Source organism: Lupinus angustifolius, chromosome LG17 (genome assembly GCF_001865875.1).
Source record: "Lupinus angustifolius cultivar Tanjil chromosome LG17, LupAngTanjil_v1.0, whole genome shotgun sequence".
In the NCBI taxonomy this organism is placed as follows: domain Eukaryota; kingdom Viridiplantae; phylum Streptophyta; class Magnoliopsida; order Fabales; family Fabaceae; genus Lupinus; species Lupinus angustifolius.
The window spans coordinates 12,843,322-12,863,861 of NC_032025.1; the positions used below are offsets into that span (position 1 = coordinate 12,843,322).

The following is a 20,540-nucleotide window of genomic DNA, read 5'->3' on the forward strand; positions in this document are numbered from 1 at the left end:
TTGAATTTCATCTAAAATGAGGTTAAACTAACGTAGCTAACTAATAATATATTCACCCTAAATTTATTAAAGCCTCAATATCTCAACTCACTTTAACTAAGAAGAGTTAATATACTTTTACTCACTTCATTTTGGATAACCTTTTTTTCGAAAGAAAATGGGAACACAATTAGTGTGAAAATAAAGGGGTGATAGAAATAATAACCCCAAAGAAAGGGAAAAAAGGTTAAAAACTTAAAATAAAAAATATAAGAAACTTAGTATTAGTTTGGCTTTAGATCCTTAAACATGGTATCCCACCTGATATCTTCAACTGCAGAAGCTGACCAGTAACCATGATCCATCTTTTCCTCCATTGGACTTGATCTATTTGTGAGCAACAACTTCTCTTGCTTATTATTACCCACCATCATTTTTTTGTTCCTTTTCATCACAGAATTCTTCTTCCGTTTTGTTCCATAACCACTTGACCTTGATGATGATGATGGAACCACAACAAGTGCTGTTGATTCTTCACATCTAATCATTGTCCTCCTAATATAATTAGCCAAAAACCTCTTTGTTTTCTTCATTGCCACCATGAGCCTTGCAACTTGAAGTGGCCTGTTTGATCCCTTATTGTCTTTCCTAGATAATTTGATAATCTCTAGTCTGTGCTTTGCTATGGAGATTCCCATGCTTTGGAGAAACTCATGGTTGAAGTAAACAATGTCTTCTTCTTCTAGTTCATTGTGTGCAAAAGCAAGGCCATACTCATACACTAGGGATGGTTCTAAGCTAGTTTTGGAAAGCCATGAGAACCAATCCATGGTTGGTGAGTTAGAAGGATTGTGTATATGTGATAGGGTATTATGTACGAACTTCAACTCCAACAATGGTGATATATATATATATATATATAAGAAGTGATGGATGGTAAAGACTAAAGTGAAACTGAAAAAGAGAGTGGTTAAGTCTGAGGAGTGACTTAGATTTTATTGGGTGACAATATGTTTTTGTAATGTAAAATTTATTACTAATTGAAAACATGTGTTATGCATTGTGGGTACATGCTCCATCAATTTTTATATTATTATCATAAGATTCATAAGATAAACTCAATATGGGATATGGTAAATTTAATATGTGGTACGAATGGTTAATAGGAAAGTCCAGTAATTATGACTCGGAATATGATATATAAATATTTTATATACATATTTGTATATAACTTTTACATGCAATATATCTACTATTCAGTCATATTCACCTTGGAATATAGACAGGATTATACAAGTATCTTTTAAGCTATAAAAGAATGTCATTTTCCTTGGTTAAATCTTGAGAGTGACTCCAGAAAAAGTAAGAAGATGTATGTGTGTGGGGTATGTAATACATGTTCATGTTCCCTCCAATAACAGTCCAAGTGTGATCAACATTGAGGGGTGAGTGAGACCTAGGAATAGTTATCCCTTGTGGAAATGTAATGGCATCAATCAAAGCTAGGAGAAAGTGCCCTCTTGTGGGGTCACCCACTATTAGTTTAGTTAGGTGTAAAATAGTTGAGAGTGAAGGTAGCAAATGCAAGAGTTAAAACATGGAGTATGGCAACCCATTCAAGCATATCCTGTACAACATTGACATTTTGATAGGGTCCTTGATTAAACAAAAAGCAAAGCCTTCCATTCCTTTGCTATCAAATGAATTACACACGATTGATCTACTAAAACTTCTTGGGTTTCATCTCTTTCACATTGCACTTTCCTAGGACAAAAAGTGGATGACGTAGTAGTACATTTATCTTAACTTATAACTTTGATTGAATTCTATTTGAAGCAATCAAATAAGGGAGAGTGAGAATTTAATTAAGGAAAAATATATTTTTGAAAGATTAAGCTTACACTAACTATTTCCGAAACAATCATTTATAAAGCTTTCTTTGGAGAGAATGTTCAAAAAATTTATATGGTATATTTGAATGAATATGATATAAAGTAGAATGAAATGAAACCGGATAAATTAAATTTTCATTTGTTGTGGAGTTTCTTCTAATAAATATTAGAGTAAATTACATTCATATCCATTGAGTTTTAGTAAAATTACACAAACTACTTAGACACCTTCTTAAAATATACACAAATCACCCATAATTAGATATATACAAATACATTGACTACCCCTATTAAAGAAACAAGTGTAATTTCTTAAATAAAAAATGGAGACGAATATAATTAAATCAAAGAAAATATAATATATTGTGAAGACAAGTCTAAATAGTATAAGAATTGATGTCTATTCATTGTTTTGATTAGTTACAATATAGTACAAGAGTAATTTAAACATCTCCTTAGAATTAAATATGTAGTTTGTAACGAATAAAAAATAATAAATTGACATCAACTCTCATACTATTTGGACTTGTCTTCACACTATATCATACTTTATTTTACTTAATTGCACTCGTTAGTATTTTTTGTTTAAGTAATTACACTTATCTCTCTCACAAGGATAATCAGTGTAATGTAAATAGATAATTATGGGTAGTTTGTATAGGTTTTAAAAGTGATCGGGTGATTTGTATAATTTCACTAAAACTCAGGAGGTGTTAATGTAATTTACTCTAAATATTATAATGGAAAGGAACCATTACATTCAAAATGCCCAAAATTAATTTCCCACAAGTTAAAGTTAAATCGATGAAATGGAAATATTAAATGGATTATTTGAAATTAATATACAGTTTTAGATATTTGTTGGTTGAATATATATATAATATATATTTGTGGTTGCTATTGATGAATGTATATATGTAGGTATTAATGTGTATAATAATCAACAACTACTAGCAAGTGTTGTTGTATGTTATACATATAGCAACGTTACATTTAGCGAGAATAATTATGTGTCATACATATAACATTGCTAACTAGAGAGAACATTATTATATGTTATACATACAATAATATTTATGAAATCTTATCCGACATTCTACTATGATCACATAGACAACACTTGAAAGCGCTATTGAAACAAAAAATGAATGCGGTTGAATAGTAAATCTGTCGCATTTATTTTTCGAATGAATGTATGTGTGAATAAGTAAATAATATGTATGAATATGATGTATAATAATATGAAGGCATTTTGTATGTCCCGAGAATTAGGACTTCAATTTCAAAGAAATATAGCATTGATTACACTATAATAAAATGTCATGATTAATTCCAGAATGAAAAAAATACCTTTTAAGTTTTGAGAAAATCAATGGCATATTCTTACCAAACCATCAATGTTATAAGCATTTTTCATTGTTTTACAAAATTAGTAAATTATTTTTATTAATCACAGAATAACATGTCATTTTTTACTCTTTGAATGATTCCAAACCAACTTTATTATCTTTGAAAGTTAGATTCATTATTGGCTGTTATAATTGTTTCGCATATATGGTTGTATATCTCAGAAAAAGTAATTAATATTTTAGATCTTACATATATTAGTCTTGCTTGTAAGTCCAGCCATATATTTTAATGAGAATGTATGATTGTTCATAACAAGTACATGAGTGGAATAAAAGAGTAATTGCAAATTTCTTATTTTTTCTTTATATATTTTAATTCCAAAAATTCATTTAATTTTAAGGAGAATTTTCTCACTAACTACTCTCTTTTAAATCGGTAAGGATTTAACTTATACATAGTTGATAAATAAAATATAAGTACTTTTATATTGACTTATTTTTGTGCTATAAGAGATGTCACCATCCTAATGAATCTCGATGGTCAACTCATGTAACCTTTGTTATATGATAATATCATTTTCTTAGTTTTAATGTGTTTGTTAATTCCTTCTATTATTATCATTCATCATATCCCCAAATTATACAATTAAACTCCAACTCAACATATTAACTCAAAATTGATGAAAGCAATACTCAATATCAAAGAAGAAGTTGATTTCAATCCAATATACATCTATATTTGATCTTGTAATATAACACCCCATTTTTTAAAGATAGTGCCAACATCTAATTTCGTCCACCTATACTAGAACAAGTGAGAAAATAGAGTAGTAAATGGTGAAGAGCAAAGTTGAAACTATATTCCAAAGGGGCATTATGGTAATTTTGTAGTTTCACATAGTTAAGTAATTACCCGTTTATGAGTATAACACTAATTTTTATTTTATGATTTTAAAAAGTTACTAGGATTTCATCGAAGAAGGGAAAAAGAATAAGTTTTAAGGTTATATAAAGTCAATGTAATATTCTTACCCAACCATAAGTTGTTATATGCATTTTCTTTGTTTATAAAAATTAATAAAATAAAATTTAATAATCACAAAAGCTACATAGGAATTTTACTCTTTAAATTATTTGCAACCAACTTTATCATCTTTGATAGTTAGATTACTTATTTGCTCTTATAAAACCTTTTGTTTACTTGTTATTTCTTTTCTAGAATTCACCAGTTTTGAAAGTCATTTAATGACATGTTTTACTGTATTTATTTATGCCAAACAATAATAATTTACATATCTAAATTTAAGCTATTTTTTAATTCTGAAATACAAAATAATAAATATTTTCTTTTAAAAATTAAATAAATAACAATAACTAAGTAAATGATAATTAATTAACCATTTAAAATTCGTTAAAAATAAAAATTAAATATTTTAAATATTATTTTCAGGAGTTTATCTCTTCCTCTTCCTTAAAAATTAGTTCCCAAAGTTACATAACTCTTCAACTCAAATTGTAAGAGATGATTTGTTTCTCTTGTCTTAAAGTTTTGTGCTAATGGCCCCACAACAAAGTTGCACTTGTTATCTTCATTGGCATGATCATCATGTTTGCTTTGGTTGAGGATGGACAAGCCATTCAACTCTCTGTGTCCTAACACTAGTTTTGATTGCTACAAACACTATATTTTGAGTTGTTACTATTAGAATATTTATGTTCATCGCCCATGTCCTAATAATTGTGCTCATTTACCTAAGAAAAAGTAAATAATATTTTAGATCTTACATATATTAGTCTAGCTTGCTAGTCTAGACATATATTTGTATGAGAATGCATGATTGTTCCTAACAAGGACAAGAGTGAAATAGCAAATTTCTTATTTTTTTATAATTTATTTAATTCTGAAAATTCATTTAATTTTAAAGATAGTTTTTTCACCAACAAATTTATTTTGAATTTGTAAGGATTTAGCTTATACCTTGGTGATAAATAACATACATATACTTTTGTAGTTGTATTATTTCTAGACTATAAGAGATGTGATGATTGTTAGGTATCAGTGACATAATACACCTAGAAAGGGGTTGAATAGGTGTCGCGGTTCCCACTTACCGCTATTTGTACCAAAGCCCTATTCTGGAAAATCACTCAGTTAATCGATTAAATGACTGCCTTAATCGATTAAATCACACTTTAACAGACAATTGTTGAAAGGCTCAATTACACAGCTAATTATAGATTATACAAAAATGATATAGCAGATATATTTGAACAGAAATGATCTTTATATGGCAGAGTTGCTATATCCAAAATATCAGCTACAATAGGCAATTAAAAACACTTTAAAACAATAAAGAGATAAGGGAAAGAATCATCCTACAACAAGGTTTTTATACAGGTTCGTTTTGCGGTCCACTGCAAAACTACATCCAGTCCTCCCCTATATTCTGGGAGATTTTCTTCACTAAAAATTGAAGCCAATGTATCTTACATACACACTTTCAATTACAAGACCTTGAACACTACCTTCTTGAATTCCGAGAACCTCTACCTTGGTTTGACCTGACCCAATCGCCTAGGAAAATCTTTTCTACGATCCAGCCTCAGCCAAGAGTATGTTCTAAACTCAAGACCTCCAAGTCTTGGTGAAGACTCTCTGTATCTCGTTGGTGGTACGACACCAAGAGACGACTTTCCTTATTACAAAAATCACAACAAAAACAGAGTAATATGAAGCACTAAAAGGCTTAAATGTTACAATCAAGAACAAGCTATAAACCCTATACAAATCTCACAATTACCAAGAATATGCATAAGATCAGAATCATGAAGAACATGTAATTTCTACCCTTAAGAAATCTCTAAACAATAATGAAAGAATCATGCAAGAACAAGATAGAATGATGAACACATTTAATCCATGCAATGGATGATATGTTAATCCTTAAGCATGATACTATCTCACTCTAATCTCACATGCAATTCTCTCTGCCTATATGACATACAAAGAATACGAAAATATGCAACTTAACAATTCTAAAAATGAATGAATGAATGTGTGAAGCATGGTGTAAAAATACAGTTTATATACAAAAGCTGTTTTGTACCCAATTAATCGATTAAGTTGCATGTGAATCGATTAACGGACTGTTGAGAATAACTGAAATCCGTTTTTCAGTTATCTGTTGAAACTGTTAAAAACTGTTTTCACGTTAATTGATTAAAGCTTTACTTAATCGATTAACTAACATATTTTCAGTTAAGATGTTAATTGGTAAACTACCTATATGTTATGCTTATCAACTATACATGTTTTACCTTTATGTTATGCCTAAAATGCACAAATAACATGTATGATTAATGCATGAACATATAATAAGCTAGATGGCATATCTCATGTAAATGATATGATAGTTTTTAGATCTCATGTAAATGATATGATAGTTTTTAGAACTTGTGAGATTTGCATCTAGGTTTACCTAACCAAGACTCAATAACTAAGACACATATCAAAGACTCTAGTCTAGACATGAAGCTCTTGAATCTTTGACATGTTGATTTGTTGAGTTGTCTTTAAACTTTCACTTATTCCTTTGTCTTCATCAAAACATAGGCAAGCTAAGTTCTATCTTGACACTTTTCACTTTCAATCTCCCACTTTTTGATGATGACAAACTCAACACCAAATTTTGTTTTGATGCATAGCTTGAAGATGGTCACAAAATGCATGGTTGTTGATTTCAAATTTAAAGCGCATAACTAGACAACGGAAGCTGAATTTTGTTTTACAACCTACACACATTAAACAACAAAACAACATTTCTCCCCCTTTTGACATTATCAGAAAGATAAACCAAATTAAATTTTGGTCAAAAGTAAGAAGATGTATGAAGTGAACTCAAACTGTAATTAATCAATTAATATTGAGAATGTAATTAATTAACTAGTTGATGAAAAAATTGAACAAGTGCACACATTGATCAACATTTAATCGATTAAGATAGTAGTTTAATCGATTAAAACCACAAAATACATCAATATGACAGATTTAATGGCGTGGAGGGTTATACATGGACTAATCAAGTATGGAATGATCAAACATTTATATTGTAGCATTCAAGCAGCAGGCTCAATCAAACATAAGAGATACATCTAACCAAACATGACCAAGAACCATTAAACAAGTATTCATGCTATATTTAACATAGATAGGAGTGTTATGTAAGCAAAATAAAACCACAATCGAAACGATTTAAGTTCAAATGGCATGCATATCAAGTCACAATAGTGCAGCAAAAGTAGATAGTTAGAGTTACAAAGACTGAAAATGCAAGTCCATTCTGTTGTTCAGCCTTTTCTCCTTGGCATCCAACTGAGCTAATCCAAAGGATGATTCCTGTGGTGCAGTTCCAGATGGCCCTCCCTGAGTTTCTGTATTAGGCTGATCTATACCAGCCTAATCCTCATCATCAGATAGATCTAAATCCACGATAGTGTAATCTTCATGGTATTGCCAAGTACTTCCATACTTGTAGATACCCATCTTGTGGATTAGGCTTTCACCAACAAGGTGATCTTTATCAGAAGTCTCTGTGACGATGGTGTCAGATACGTCAATATGCAGATAGTCAATAATTCTTGACATGAAGATACTGTAGGGCAGCAATTTGGATTGCAATGTAGAGACATTATACATGACCTTCAGGATTTCCTCAGGCCAATTAACCATTATATTCTCCTTCACAACATACATAATTTTCAGATCATTAATAGTTGGTTGTGCATTATTAGTGTTTCTCTGAACTAAAATATATGCAATCAAATAGTGAAGCAATCTATTCTCTACCGATAATGAACCAGCTTTAGTCAGTTCTCCCTGGACATACAGATGGGAACCTCTTAGACATGATTTATATACCTCAGCAACATCAAAATCCTTAAGCCATGGACAATCACCTAGGCTAACACCAGTAGTGCATAAGCCACCCACATTCATAAAAATATCACTATCCATCTCAAATAGATTTTCCGAAATCATACACCAATATCTACCATCCTTGTAACGAAAGTTAGCGTAAAATTCCCTAATCAAAGCAGGGTACATATTACCCGTTAATTCCAAAAACATTACAGCTCCCTGAGCTTGCATACCTTGCGGAAACTCAAAATTCTATTCCACCATCCAGGTAAGATCAACATACCTTATGTAGGTGAGTTTCCTTCCCTGAAACTTGGACAACCGGGTCTCCTGAAGTATGAGTGAGTAGCAGGGATCTCCACGGTCGTACCTCATGTTCAGATTTGAAGATGAAGCAGTAGGAGGCCTACGAGTGCTTGAGCAGTTGTCTTGAACCTCTTCGAACGTCATCTTTCCATTGTTGATTGAAAACCGTGAGTAATGAGAGGAGAAGAAGGATAAGGGAGGGAACCTAAAGCTTAGGGTTTGGAATTGGGAATGGGGTTTCTTGGGAAATTTGAGATGTGTATTGGATGAATTAAGGTGCAAAATGGGTAAGGGTGAGGTTTAATTCTTCTATTAAAGCTAAGATTTCGATTTTGCTGTTTGCTTTTGAGATTTTTAGAGAAAATGAGGAAGAAAGGGTTTGAAAAAGTGAGGAAAAGAGGGATTTTCAGAGATTTTCAGTTAATCGATTTTGCTGATTATAATATATCTGTTGTTGTTAATCAATTAAGAGCTGCATTTAATCGATTAAGAAGTTTTAAAATTCTAGGTTTTCAGAAAAATGAGTCCAGGTAATCGATTAAAATGAATCTTAATCGATTAAATTTAGTGAAAAATGAAATGTTTGCTACTGGAATTCATTTTAATCGATTAAGAAATATAGTTAATCGATTAACTGACATCAGATTTGTAGAATCAAGAGGTTTTTGGGTTTTAAAAGCATGCAATCATTTTAGGTTTTTGGGTTTTAAATCCAAGCTAGGTGTTCCAAGCAAAATGTATAAATTAAAAGCTTACCTTGCCATGAGGAAATCATTCTAAAAGTGCCAAGTAACCAACCAAAAGTAATTCAAGAACCATGGGAAAAAGGTTGCTTTGGCTTGAACAAAGGTAGGTTACCTCACCATGAAGAAATTTGTCCAGCAGCTAGGCATGGACAAAAAGCAGCTTAACACCTAACCAGCCACACAAAACCTCACCATGAAGAGAGCTAGGCCAACTCACTAAGCAAGTTGCCATTCTTTTACTTGAAGACCAAACACATTACCTAATGCATGACCAATGATATGACAAGCAAGTAGGAGGTGTCACTTTGCATGGAGCCTAGCCCACAATATGGTGGCCGCTAGGGGTGGCAATCTGCTGACCCACCAGCTTTGGGAGGGCCAAACAACCCCAAGAAACCAAATGGGCAGTCAAACAAGACAATTGGGCAGTTTTCAGCTCTGCCTATAAAAGGAAGCTCCATTCTCCACAATTTTCATCATCACACATACCATTTTCTCTCCATTTTCGATTCAATTATTTCTTAGGCTGTTCTTAGACTTTTATTTCATAGAAATTCAGAGGGAATTGAAGTTGGCAAATAAGGTTGAAAAACATGATTTTGTAACCTCATTTGGAACCAAAAGCATTCATTCTCTTGATGGATGGCTAATGCTCCAAAATTTGGAGTACAGTGTTTTTCTTGTTCTCTTTATTCATCTATAGAAGTTATTATTTTGGTTATTTTTATTTTTTAACAAGTTCTTAATGCGGTTTTATATTGATCATCTAAAACTGGATTTCAAGATCCAAAAATGCTTCTTCTTAAACTCTTGAAAATTGATCTAAAAAGTAGAACATACACCTTAGTTCACTTTCCATTTCAAGCATATATTTTAACTAATGTGGGTGATTTCATTGCTGACTCTAAATAGACAATCCCACACCTATTACCTGGTCTTTTCCCTAATATATCAATGGGCGTTTCTAACAATTTAATATCCACAAGCCAGGAAAAATTCATCTGGACAAGATCTAATGATAGGTTGCTCTCTTTAAAGGAAGCTTTCTCTCGCACCCAAACTAATGCTAATCACCTAAGATGGTTCCTTCTTATCTAGTCTACATTAGTTCCTCACCTGGAGAGTGCATAATGGTAAAATTGCAATAAATGATAACTTGATGAAGAAGGGTTGCTCTATGGCATCAATTTGGAACCTCTGTAGAGCTTATTTTGAAAGTTCAGACCATTTGTTTTTTCAATGCCCATGGCAGTCTCTCTTTGGTAATAGTTAAGTAGAACTTTCTCTATTCAATTGGACCTTTCTTCCATAGGATCAATTCTCTTGGCTTGTACCAAGGATTGGAGCCCCCAAGTAAAGAGTATGTTAGCTGCTACTATTGTTCACACTATGAGCACTCTCTGGTTCTGTCGAAACTAGAACAAATTTGATGATAGAAGATTTACCCTGTCCCAAGATGTTGCCATGATAAAGTTAGACTCCTCTTTCTTAGGAAACAATTCCAACGTTTGTGCTAGTCCCTCTATAGAGGATTTCACAATATTAAGAGCTTTAAATGCTCCATCAATTATAAGAAAGCTCCCAAAATTTTGGAAGTCATATGGAGAGCTCCTCCACTAGGAAGGGTCAAGATAAACACTGATGGGTATGCTCATGGTGTCCTGGGTCAATCTGGTGGAGGAGGCATTTTCAGGGACCATAGTGGAGAATTTATGGGTGCTTTTGCTACTTACTTTGAAATTCAGAATGCTATTTTTGCCGAACTTCATGCTGCAATTTTGGCAATTGAGTTTTCTTACATGAAAGGATGGTATACAATCTGGTTGGAGTGTGATTCAACACTGGTGATAGATATCTTCAATGGCAAAGCCAAGGTTACTTGGAAGTTGTGGATCAAATGGAATTTATGCAACTCTCTTCTCTCCTCAATGGATTTTGTTATATCCCACACATATATAGGGAGGGTAACTTTTGTGCTGATAAGTTAACTACTTTTGGTATAGCTTCTAAGATTTTCTCTTGGTGTAATGTTATTCCTAACTTAACCTTTGATGAATTTTCTAGGAATAGGTTAGGTCTACCTAATTGCCAGATACATGTAATTGTAGTTTTTTCTTCAATAAATGTGGTATGCTTTTGCACCTTTTGCTTAAAAAAACATTTAAAACCCTTCTCTACTCAAAACCCTCATTGCTATACTCAGAACTCAACCTTCTTTGTGTTGTACTAATAACTCACACACTCAACCTTCTTTGTGTTGTACTGATAACTCACACTCAACCATCAGTGTTCACCCTCAACCTTCAGTATTGTCCATTGCCTGAATCTAACAAAGTTACAGACACAATACAATGCTCTTCCATGACAGAGCTGTTGATTTGGCATTCTTCGTCTTTCATGAGTTCTATTCTCGCAATTTTTGTAGAAGATACCACTTGCTCCTCTCCATCCCTATTAGATCTCTAATCTCATTATGTTATATTCACTATTGGTTATAATTGGTTCTCTTCCGTCTCCGTCATTATTCTCGTCCTCCTTTCCCTTTTTCAATTTTATCTTTAGGGTTTTTGAATTAATGTTGTTTTGTTGTTGTGTACAATTGCATGTCCATAGTAATGTTGGCTCAACAGGGCTCTTTAACTCTCCTAGAGGGAAGGGAGTGAAAAGATGATATGGTACACACTTATCATTGCTCGACAAACAAATAAATTATACAAATTTAGTCACTAATTAATCAATTAATACTAGCTATATTCGACAAACTAGTTTTGTAGATAATCAATTGACTAAACAACCTTATCGATTATTCAGTTGTTGTTTTATGAAAAGTTGTTTTCTTTTATTTCCAAGATTACCAAGATTCAACTAAACTTATATGCACTCCTTTTAGATATTAATAACAGTAAATGCACAAAATTGAATATGGAAATAACTCAGAATGATATGCATGTCAACTTAATCAAATCAAGTAATATGGAAATGTAAAGAGTTAAGGGTTGAGAAGAATGAGACACATATTTTATCCCAGTTTGTTTGCGGGTCCACTTGTAGACTACATCCAGACCTCCCCTTCTGATCTTGGGAAATTTTATTCACTATGGAAATTATATGTTCTTTTACAAACAAACTTCCAATACAAGACACAAGACACTCAATATTTTCAACAAATAAATTTATTGATAACACTTTACTATTTTACAATTTACACCTCTTTCAAGATTCAATTGTAGTATAGTATAAGGTTATGTCGAACGAGAAGGAATTGCCTAATAGAATGAATCACATGAACATGTCAAAGAACAAATAATGAGTTTAAACATATTGTGATGATTTTTTTGTTGTTTTGCACATATACAATTTAACAAGAAAAATAAACTAAATATTAACAAATTCTCGAGGAGACAATATCGTTTTGAATAAGGAAAATATTTCTCAACTTCTTATGAGTTTGAACTACTTAGACAAGTTCTTATGTTTTACTTTGATTCACTCCAAAAACCAAGTTCTAAAATCCTCCTTTTAGTGTATGTCCTAAAATGGTAGAATGATAATCACTTATATTTATTACTAAACAATATTACGTCCACAAGAGACTAGGTTGTCACACCCTAATCTTGGCTACTCTAATATTGAAATAGTAATGAATATAAGATCTTAAGAAAAGTATGCTTAACTTGGGAAATAAACTAAGTAGTACAACTACTTCTTAGTTTATTTGTTAAGTGTTTAAGACCAGTAATTTTTCATGACTTGAAATCGGTTCTTAGGTGATCAATCTAAAAAGAGCATTAAGAAATTCTCAAAAAAATAAAATTAACCAAAGCACCAACTTGAATGATTAAAATTCAAACTTTAGAATAAAAGAAGAAGTAGAAATACATAATCGAAATTATATAACCTTATTCAAGAGAAAATGTTAGGAACATGAGCTATCCATCCAAGGATTGGATGCTTTTGAGTTCCAAATGAGAGTACAAAATTGATTTTTACATCTCATTTGCCTTCTCCTTTTCCCCTCTTGAATTTTAAACTAAAATTACAAACTTACTTGAAAATAAAGCTCTAAAATACTAAGAAATTAAGAGAGAACTTCAGAAAGGATTTATAGTGAGAGACTTGTTAATTTCAAGTGGTGTTGGCCTCTTTGCTCGAATGATTTGGTCCCTATTTATAGAATTTGTTTCTGGACCGCTGAGCTGCTTGGCTGAACCGCTAAGCAGCTGACCAAACCTTTCAACATGGGTTTGGTCCCTTGATCAAGTTGCTTAGTCACCTCCTTGTGCTTGACTCATGAAAGCTAGTTTTGGGCTATGAAACCAGCTATTGTGAGCTACTTCTTAGAAGCCTATGGTAGGCTACTTGAGGTGAGGTCATGGGTGACTTCATGTTTTTGCTTGTTGGTTAGGTCAAGTCTGGGTGCACACCGCTCAGCGCACTTGTTTCACCGCTAAGCTGCTTGTTCAACGGCTTTGACCGTGCTGACTAGGACGTGGCCTAGTGCTTGCTGATATGGTCAGGAGTTTGGTTCTCCGCTAAGCTGCTTGGTTTGACCGCTAAGCTGCTTATTCAGCAGCATGGGCATGTGCCAAGCTTGTGTTTGACCGTGTCAATTGGAGATCTAACTCTACCAGGACTAGGCTGGTCCTAGGCTGAGCGGCCAAGCAGGTCCGCTCAGCTGCTTGCTTGAGGAGCTTGATCCAGGTCAAGTTGGTGTCCAGGTCCAGGCTTAGCTGTTTGGTTGAGCACCTTAATTTTCTTGAATTTTTTGCTTTTTGATCATGAGTGTTTTTTCTCTTCTTTTCTTCATTCTAAATCCTACAAAACACTTAAAAAAGAAATACACATACAAATATACAAGATTGTGATATTTTATACAAAAAGTATTGTTTTAAGTTGGTTTTTCTCAATTATGCTTAAGATAAGTGCCATAAAAGTGTATGAAATTTAGGTATGTTTATCACTTATCAAACTCCCCTCAACTTAAAACTTTGTTTGTCCTAAAAAAAGGTGAAAATTATCCGAAAATTAATTTGGCTAGAAATAATAATGATGATCAACATGATTTCAAATGAATAAGCATGTCAAAATATATTTCAATGAGATTTTTCATGATTTGTGAATTTTGACACATAATGCTTCAAACAAGAAATCAATGTTTTGCTTATAAAAAATGTGTAACAATTTACCTAAGCAAATATTTTTCTAACCAAAAAGTGTTTCTTATACACACAAGTTCAAAGTTAGAACTTTTGGAGGGTAAGTGTTTCACTCAATTTTTCAAGCATTTGTTGGTTGTAATTTGAAGTTGTTTTTCATCTCACCTATTCTCTTAAATTGCATAATTAATCAAAGATCACTAAGGTCTTCATTTAGGTTGTAATGAGGCTTGGTTTGGATAATGGTTTTTCTAGATTTTCAAGGCTAAGTTTTTAAAAAAGGGAGCGTTTTTGAAAAAATTTCAATGGGATACTTTACTCTTCTTTTTTCCATTATTGTTTTCCAACCTCTTTTACTTCTTTGAACCTTGGCTTCTATTTTTTTTTTCAATCTCTTTTTATTTCTATTTTCATTTTTTTCTCTATTTTTGTTTTGAAGATTGAGTTTTTCTTTTTCTTTTAAGAAGCAAAGTCCACCAATTTTCCCCCCAACTTGATTCTTTAAAACTAGTCTTTTAAAATTTAATGCTTTTAAGAACATTTTATTTTTCAATTTGGTTTTATGGGATAGTTTGAATTTTTTTTATTTCATTTGTTTTGGCTCAAATGGGCTTACAAAGGATGTTTCTAACTTGGTTTGGACTTTTTGGCCTTTGGTTGAACTAATCAAAGAACATGCCTTGATCAATTCTTATCATTTTTATGCAATTAAGAGATTTAAAGATTTAAACAAGTTTAATTAGACAATTCAAATGTTGATTCTCACTCATGTGTTTGGCTCATTCCCTTACTTGGTTTGGATTCACACTTTTTGTAAAAATATGTTTGCAAAGATCTTGTTACATAAAATTGAATTTTCAATTTGCAAAAATTTTCAAGTTATGACGTTATGTAACTTTTTTCACAAAATTTTAGCATATATATCCTTTTGCTCAATCAAAGCGTAATTTAAAGTATGCTTAACATTTGCTAATCATGTGATCATGCTTCAAATTTTTTTTTTTTCGGTTTTGAATTTTTTTTGAGTTTTTGGAACAAACAAATTTACTTTTTACATATTTACACAATCTAGACAAGAATTTTTTTTTAATTATATCAAGTCTTGTCCTGAAGCCTTAAAATTTTGTGGGATTTAGTTGATGTGATTTAAAAAAAAAATTGTTTAGTTTTTCTTAAAAAAATAAAAATATAAAATTAACATAAAAAAATATATGATGAAAGAAATAAATTTTTACCACATACTAGATTGCCTTCCAGTTAGCGCTATTTGAACGTTAGTAGTTTGACGTCAGATTTTGGACGAGATTATGCTGATTGATCATCGATGATGGAGCCTGATTCATTATCCAAATAAGGTTTTAACCTCTGTCCGTTTACCACCCAAGTTGCTTTTGTCTTGGGATCTTTCAACTCAACTGCTCCATATTCTTTAACTTCATTAATGACAAATGGCTCCATCTGGTCTTGAATTTTCCTGGAAGTATTTTGAGCCTTGATTTGAATAAAAGTACCTTTTGCCCTTGATAGAAAATTTTCTTTTTAATTCTGGAGTCATGATACTTTTTTGTTTTCTCCTTATACAGTCTCGAGGATTCATATGCTTGGAACCACATTTCTTCCAATTGATGTAGTTGATCATGCCTTTTAATCTCTGCATCCTATAAATCAAAGTTTAGAAATTTGAGAGCCCAATAGGCTTTATGCTCCAATTCAACTAGCAGATGACAAGCTTTGCCATAAACAAATTGATATGGAGTTTTGCCTATTGGTGATTTAAATGTAGTTCTTTAGGCCCAGAGAGTATCATCCAGATTTTGTTACCAGTATTTTCTTGCAGTAGAGACTATTTTTTCCAAAATTCTTTTTAATTCTCTGTTTGATACTTCTGCTTGGCCATTGGTTTGTGGGTGATAAGGTGACGCTACCTTGTATTTAACATTATAAAATTCTAGGGTTCTTTTCAATTGTGAATTTATAAAATGAGATCCACATCACTTATCAATACTCTTGGTGTGCCAAAGCGAGTAAAAAAAATTCTTTTTCAAAAATTTTATCATAGTTTTCGCATCGGCTTTAGGTGTTGCTGATGCTTCTACCCAACGGGAAACATAGTCAACATCCACCAAGATATATTCATTTGAAAATGATGATGGGAAAGGTCCCAGAAAGTCAATTCCCCAACAATAAAAAATTTCTATTTCTATGATATTTTGTAAAGGCATTTCGCTTTGTTTCCCAAGTCCCCCAGACCTTTGGCATGCATAACACTTTTGGACATACAATTGGACATCTTTATAAATAGTTGGCCAAAAGAAACCAGATTGGAGTACTTTGGTCGTAGTTCTATTCCCATTGTAATGTCCCCCATAGGTCGAATTATGGCAGTGCCACAATATTTTCTGGGCCTCATTTTCATCAATACACCGTCTAATAATATTATCGGTTCCTTCTTTAAATAAGTATGGTTCATCCCAGACGTATTGATTCACTTTTTTGAGAAAAATGTTCTTTTGCAGATAATTATAGTGTTCAGGAATTATGCCTGAGGCTTTATAATTTGCCATATCAGCAAACCATGGTCTTGTTTGAAGTTGAAATAGCTTTTCATCAGGGAATGGTTATGCTATTTCTTGTTCTCTTAACGCGACTTCTGTATTAACCAATCTTGACAAGTGATCTGCCACTTGGTTTTCTTTACCACTTTTGTCGCGGATTTCTAAATCAAATTCCTGCAAAAGCAACACCCACCTAATTAATCGTGGCTTGGAATCGGGTTTCTTTAGAAGATATTTGATTGCGGCATGATCAGTATAAACAATTGGTTTTGCCCCAATCAAATAGCTTCTAAATTTTTCCAATGCAAACACTATTGCTAGCAGTTCTTTTTCAGTTGTAGCATAATTGGTTTTAGTTTCATTTAGAACTTTGCTAGCATAATGTATTGCATGAAAAACCCGTTTCCTTCTCTGTCCTAGAACTGCACCAACTGCATAATCGCTTGCATCGCACATCAGTTCAAATGGGGATTTCCAGTTTGGTGCAGTAATGATAGGAGTCGTTACCAAGCATAATTTTAATTGTTTGAATGCTTCTAAACATGAATCATTAAAGTTAAAGACATAATCTTTTAAGAGTAAGTTGCACAAGGGCTTAGCTGTTTTGGAGAAGTCTTTGATAAATCTACGATAGAACCCAACATGTCCGAGAAAGCTTCTAATTCCTTTAACATTTGTTGGAGGAGGTAGCTTCTTGATCACTTCTATCTTAGCTTTAGCGACTTCTAATCCTTTAGCTGAAATTTTGTGCTCGAGTGCAATTCCTTCAGTGACCATGAAATGACATTTTTCGTAATTCAGAACCAAATTAGTCTGCTCGCATCTTGCCAAAACTGTCTACAAATTCGTCAAGCAAGCTTCGAAAGAGTCTCTGAATACAGAAAAATCATCCATGAAGACCTCGATGCATTTCTCCACCAAATCAGCGAAGATAGCCAACATGCATCTTTGAAAGGTTGCAGGAGCATTACATATTCCAAATGGCATTTTTCTGTATGCATAAACACCCAATGGACATGTAAATGCTGTCTTTTCTTGGTCCAATGGATCCACCGCAATTTGATTGTATCCAGAATACCCATCCAGGAAACAGTAGAAGGCTTTTCCGGCTAATATTTCCAACATTTGATCCATGAAGGGTAGAGGAAAATGATATTTTCTTGTGGCGGTGTTAAGTTTGCGGTAATCAATGCAAACTCTCCAACCAGTAACAACTCTGGTTGAAATGAGTTCATTGTTTTCATTTCGGATTACCGTCATCCCTCCTTTTTTCGAAACCACTTGGACTGGGCTTACCCATTTGCTATCTGAAATGGGGTAAATCATGTCAACCTCTAACATTTTTACAATCTCTTTCCTTACTACTTCCTTGATTGTCGGATTAAGTCTTCTTTGTGGTTGAGCAAAGAGTTTGTAATCATCTTCCATCATGATTTTATGCATGCAATATGATGGACTGATGCCTTTGAGATCTTTTAAGGTCCATCCTAGTGCTGATTGATGCTTTTTCAAGACTTGTATAAGTTTTTCTTCTTCCAATTTGGACAACTCACTATTAATGATAACTGGATTGTTGGCTTCCCCATTTAAGAAAACATATTTCAAATGAGATGGTAATTCCTTCAGCTTCAGTTCTGATTCTTTTTCGGCTGGTCCAATTGGATTTTGGTGGAGAAATAATTCATCATAAAAATGTTTGATGATTTCTTCCTCCACTCTATTTTCTCACATCGCCGAGGATTTGCAGATTGTGGGTGCTCTGCACAAATTTCTTCAATAACATCTAGTTGCAGACATTGCCCTTTATCCTTCGGATGATGCATCGCATGGAAAATGTCAAATTCAATTTCGTCGTCCACAACTCAGACTAGTAATTTGCCATTTTCCATGTCAATTCCCATTTTTGCTGTCCTCATAAAGGGTCTCTCTAGAATGAGCGGGATTTCCGTATCTTCAGTTATGTCAACGACAACAAAATCAATCGGGATTAAGAATTTGTCCACTTTGACCAAAACGTCTTCTGCAACTCCTTCAGGATATTTTATGGATCTATCGGCTAGTTGCAAGGGCATCATTGTAGGTTTTAATTGAATTCCTCCAATTCTTTTCATCATGGACAGTGGCATCATGCTTACGTTGGCTCCAAGATGAACAAGAGCTTTGCCTACGGACACATTTCCAATAGTAACCGGAATGGTCACACTGCCTGGATCTTTAGATTTGTGAGGAATGTTTGCCTGAAGAACAACACTAGAAGTGACATTGAGTGAAACAACTTCTTTTTCTTGATAACTCCACTTTTTGGATAGCAGTTCTTTCATGAACTTGGAGTAAATTGACATTTGCTCCAAGGCCTCAACAAAAGGGATGTTTATTTGCAGAGTTTTGAATATTTCCATGAATCTTGCGAAATGTTCTTCTTTTTTTGGCTTTTAACGGAGCTATCGGGTAGGGTATTTTTTTCTATACTAGTGAGTTTGACTTTTCTTCTTTTCTTAACTCACTAGTCTCTTTTTCTTTTTCTTCTTTTTTATTTTTTTCATCTAATCTTTTTTTTTTTTAACTCCACCAACTATCTTTCCACTTCGAGTTGTAACACTTTCACAAAATTCTGACTTGACTAGGTAAGTTCTTGTCAAGCTATTGATTTTTTCTTTTTTTTTGTGAGAGCATCACTGGTGTTCTGTTGATGGTTGATAGTGGTTTTCCTGAATTGGTCGAGAATTTTCTCCAATTCGTCATGATAAGTGGGAGTTGATTGGAAGGCATAGACATTTTGGTTGTTTGCACAATTATTGCACCAAGAACTTGCTATGTTGATTTGCTTTATTTGCTCAGGAAGATCTTGAATTTTTTGATGGACCATATTGAGCTTGGATTGAAATTCTCTGATGAATTGCTCAATTTCTTGTTGCAGATCAACATATAGGTCCATGTATGAAATATTGGGATCAAAACTTATCGTTTTGTCTATTTCCAAAAGAAAAGAGATTAGTATGTAAAGAAATCATAATGTACATCTTTGTATAAATTAAAATAATTTGTACAAAATCAAGAATAATTTTATGCACAACTATTTGATTAATGACATATAAATATGAAATGTTCTATTATTAAAGCAATTCCCCGACAACAACGCCAATTTGTTGAAAGATAATTTTGAGAGGTATTCCCTCTCGACAAATCGTTCCTTAGCAAGGTGCCAATTTGTTGAAAGGTTATTTCTCTATTTTTTTGTGGTGTGTTTTCTTTTTAATTTGATTAAGTAAGTGAAATCGGTTTTATTCTTTGTTCGCCATCTCGATTTTGTTGAAATAAATTCCAACGCCGGCATCATGGTTTCAAGAATATTCCAATTACAACTTACTTCTTAATAATCATGTGAATGAGTTATTCCTTCTTTGCCCCATCTTGGCTTTGGTAGAATAAATTCTGACACCGGTACAATGGTATCGAAGCAATCCCTTATTACATAATTATTAAGTACCTTTGAATACCATCTCGGTTTTGTGGAATAAATTCCAACACCGGTTTAATGGTATTCTAATGTACAAAAGTGATGAATAGTTAGTTGTTAGAAACAAATAAATAAATAAAGAACAAAAGAATAATAAAGTTAAGTGACCTTTATTTATTTAC

The 20,540-nt window shown here is 32.8% G+C and overlaps 1 protein-coding gene across 1 annotated transcript; it reads right to left on the minus strand.

Annotated features, from left to right (window-relative positions):
- On the minus strand, positions 1-847 carry LOC109331494. The gene has a single exon (XM_019566032.1). It carries the CDS (start codon positions 807-809, stop codon positions 264-266), a length of 546 nt encoding a protein of 181 aa, XP_019421577.1. The 5' UTR covers positions 810-847; the 3' UTR covers positions 1-263.

Excerpts from the sequence above, each read along its gene's own strand:
- LOC109331494 (XM_019566032.1), bottom strand. The coding sequence starts at position 809 with ATGGATTGGTTCTCATGGCTTTCCAAAACTAGCTTAGAACCATCCCTA.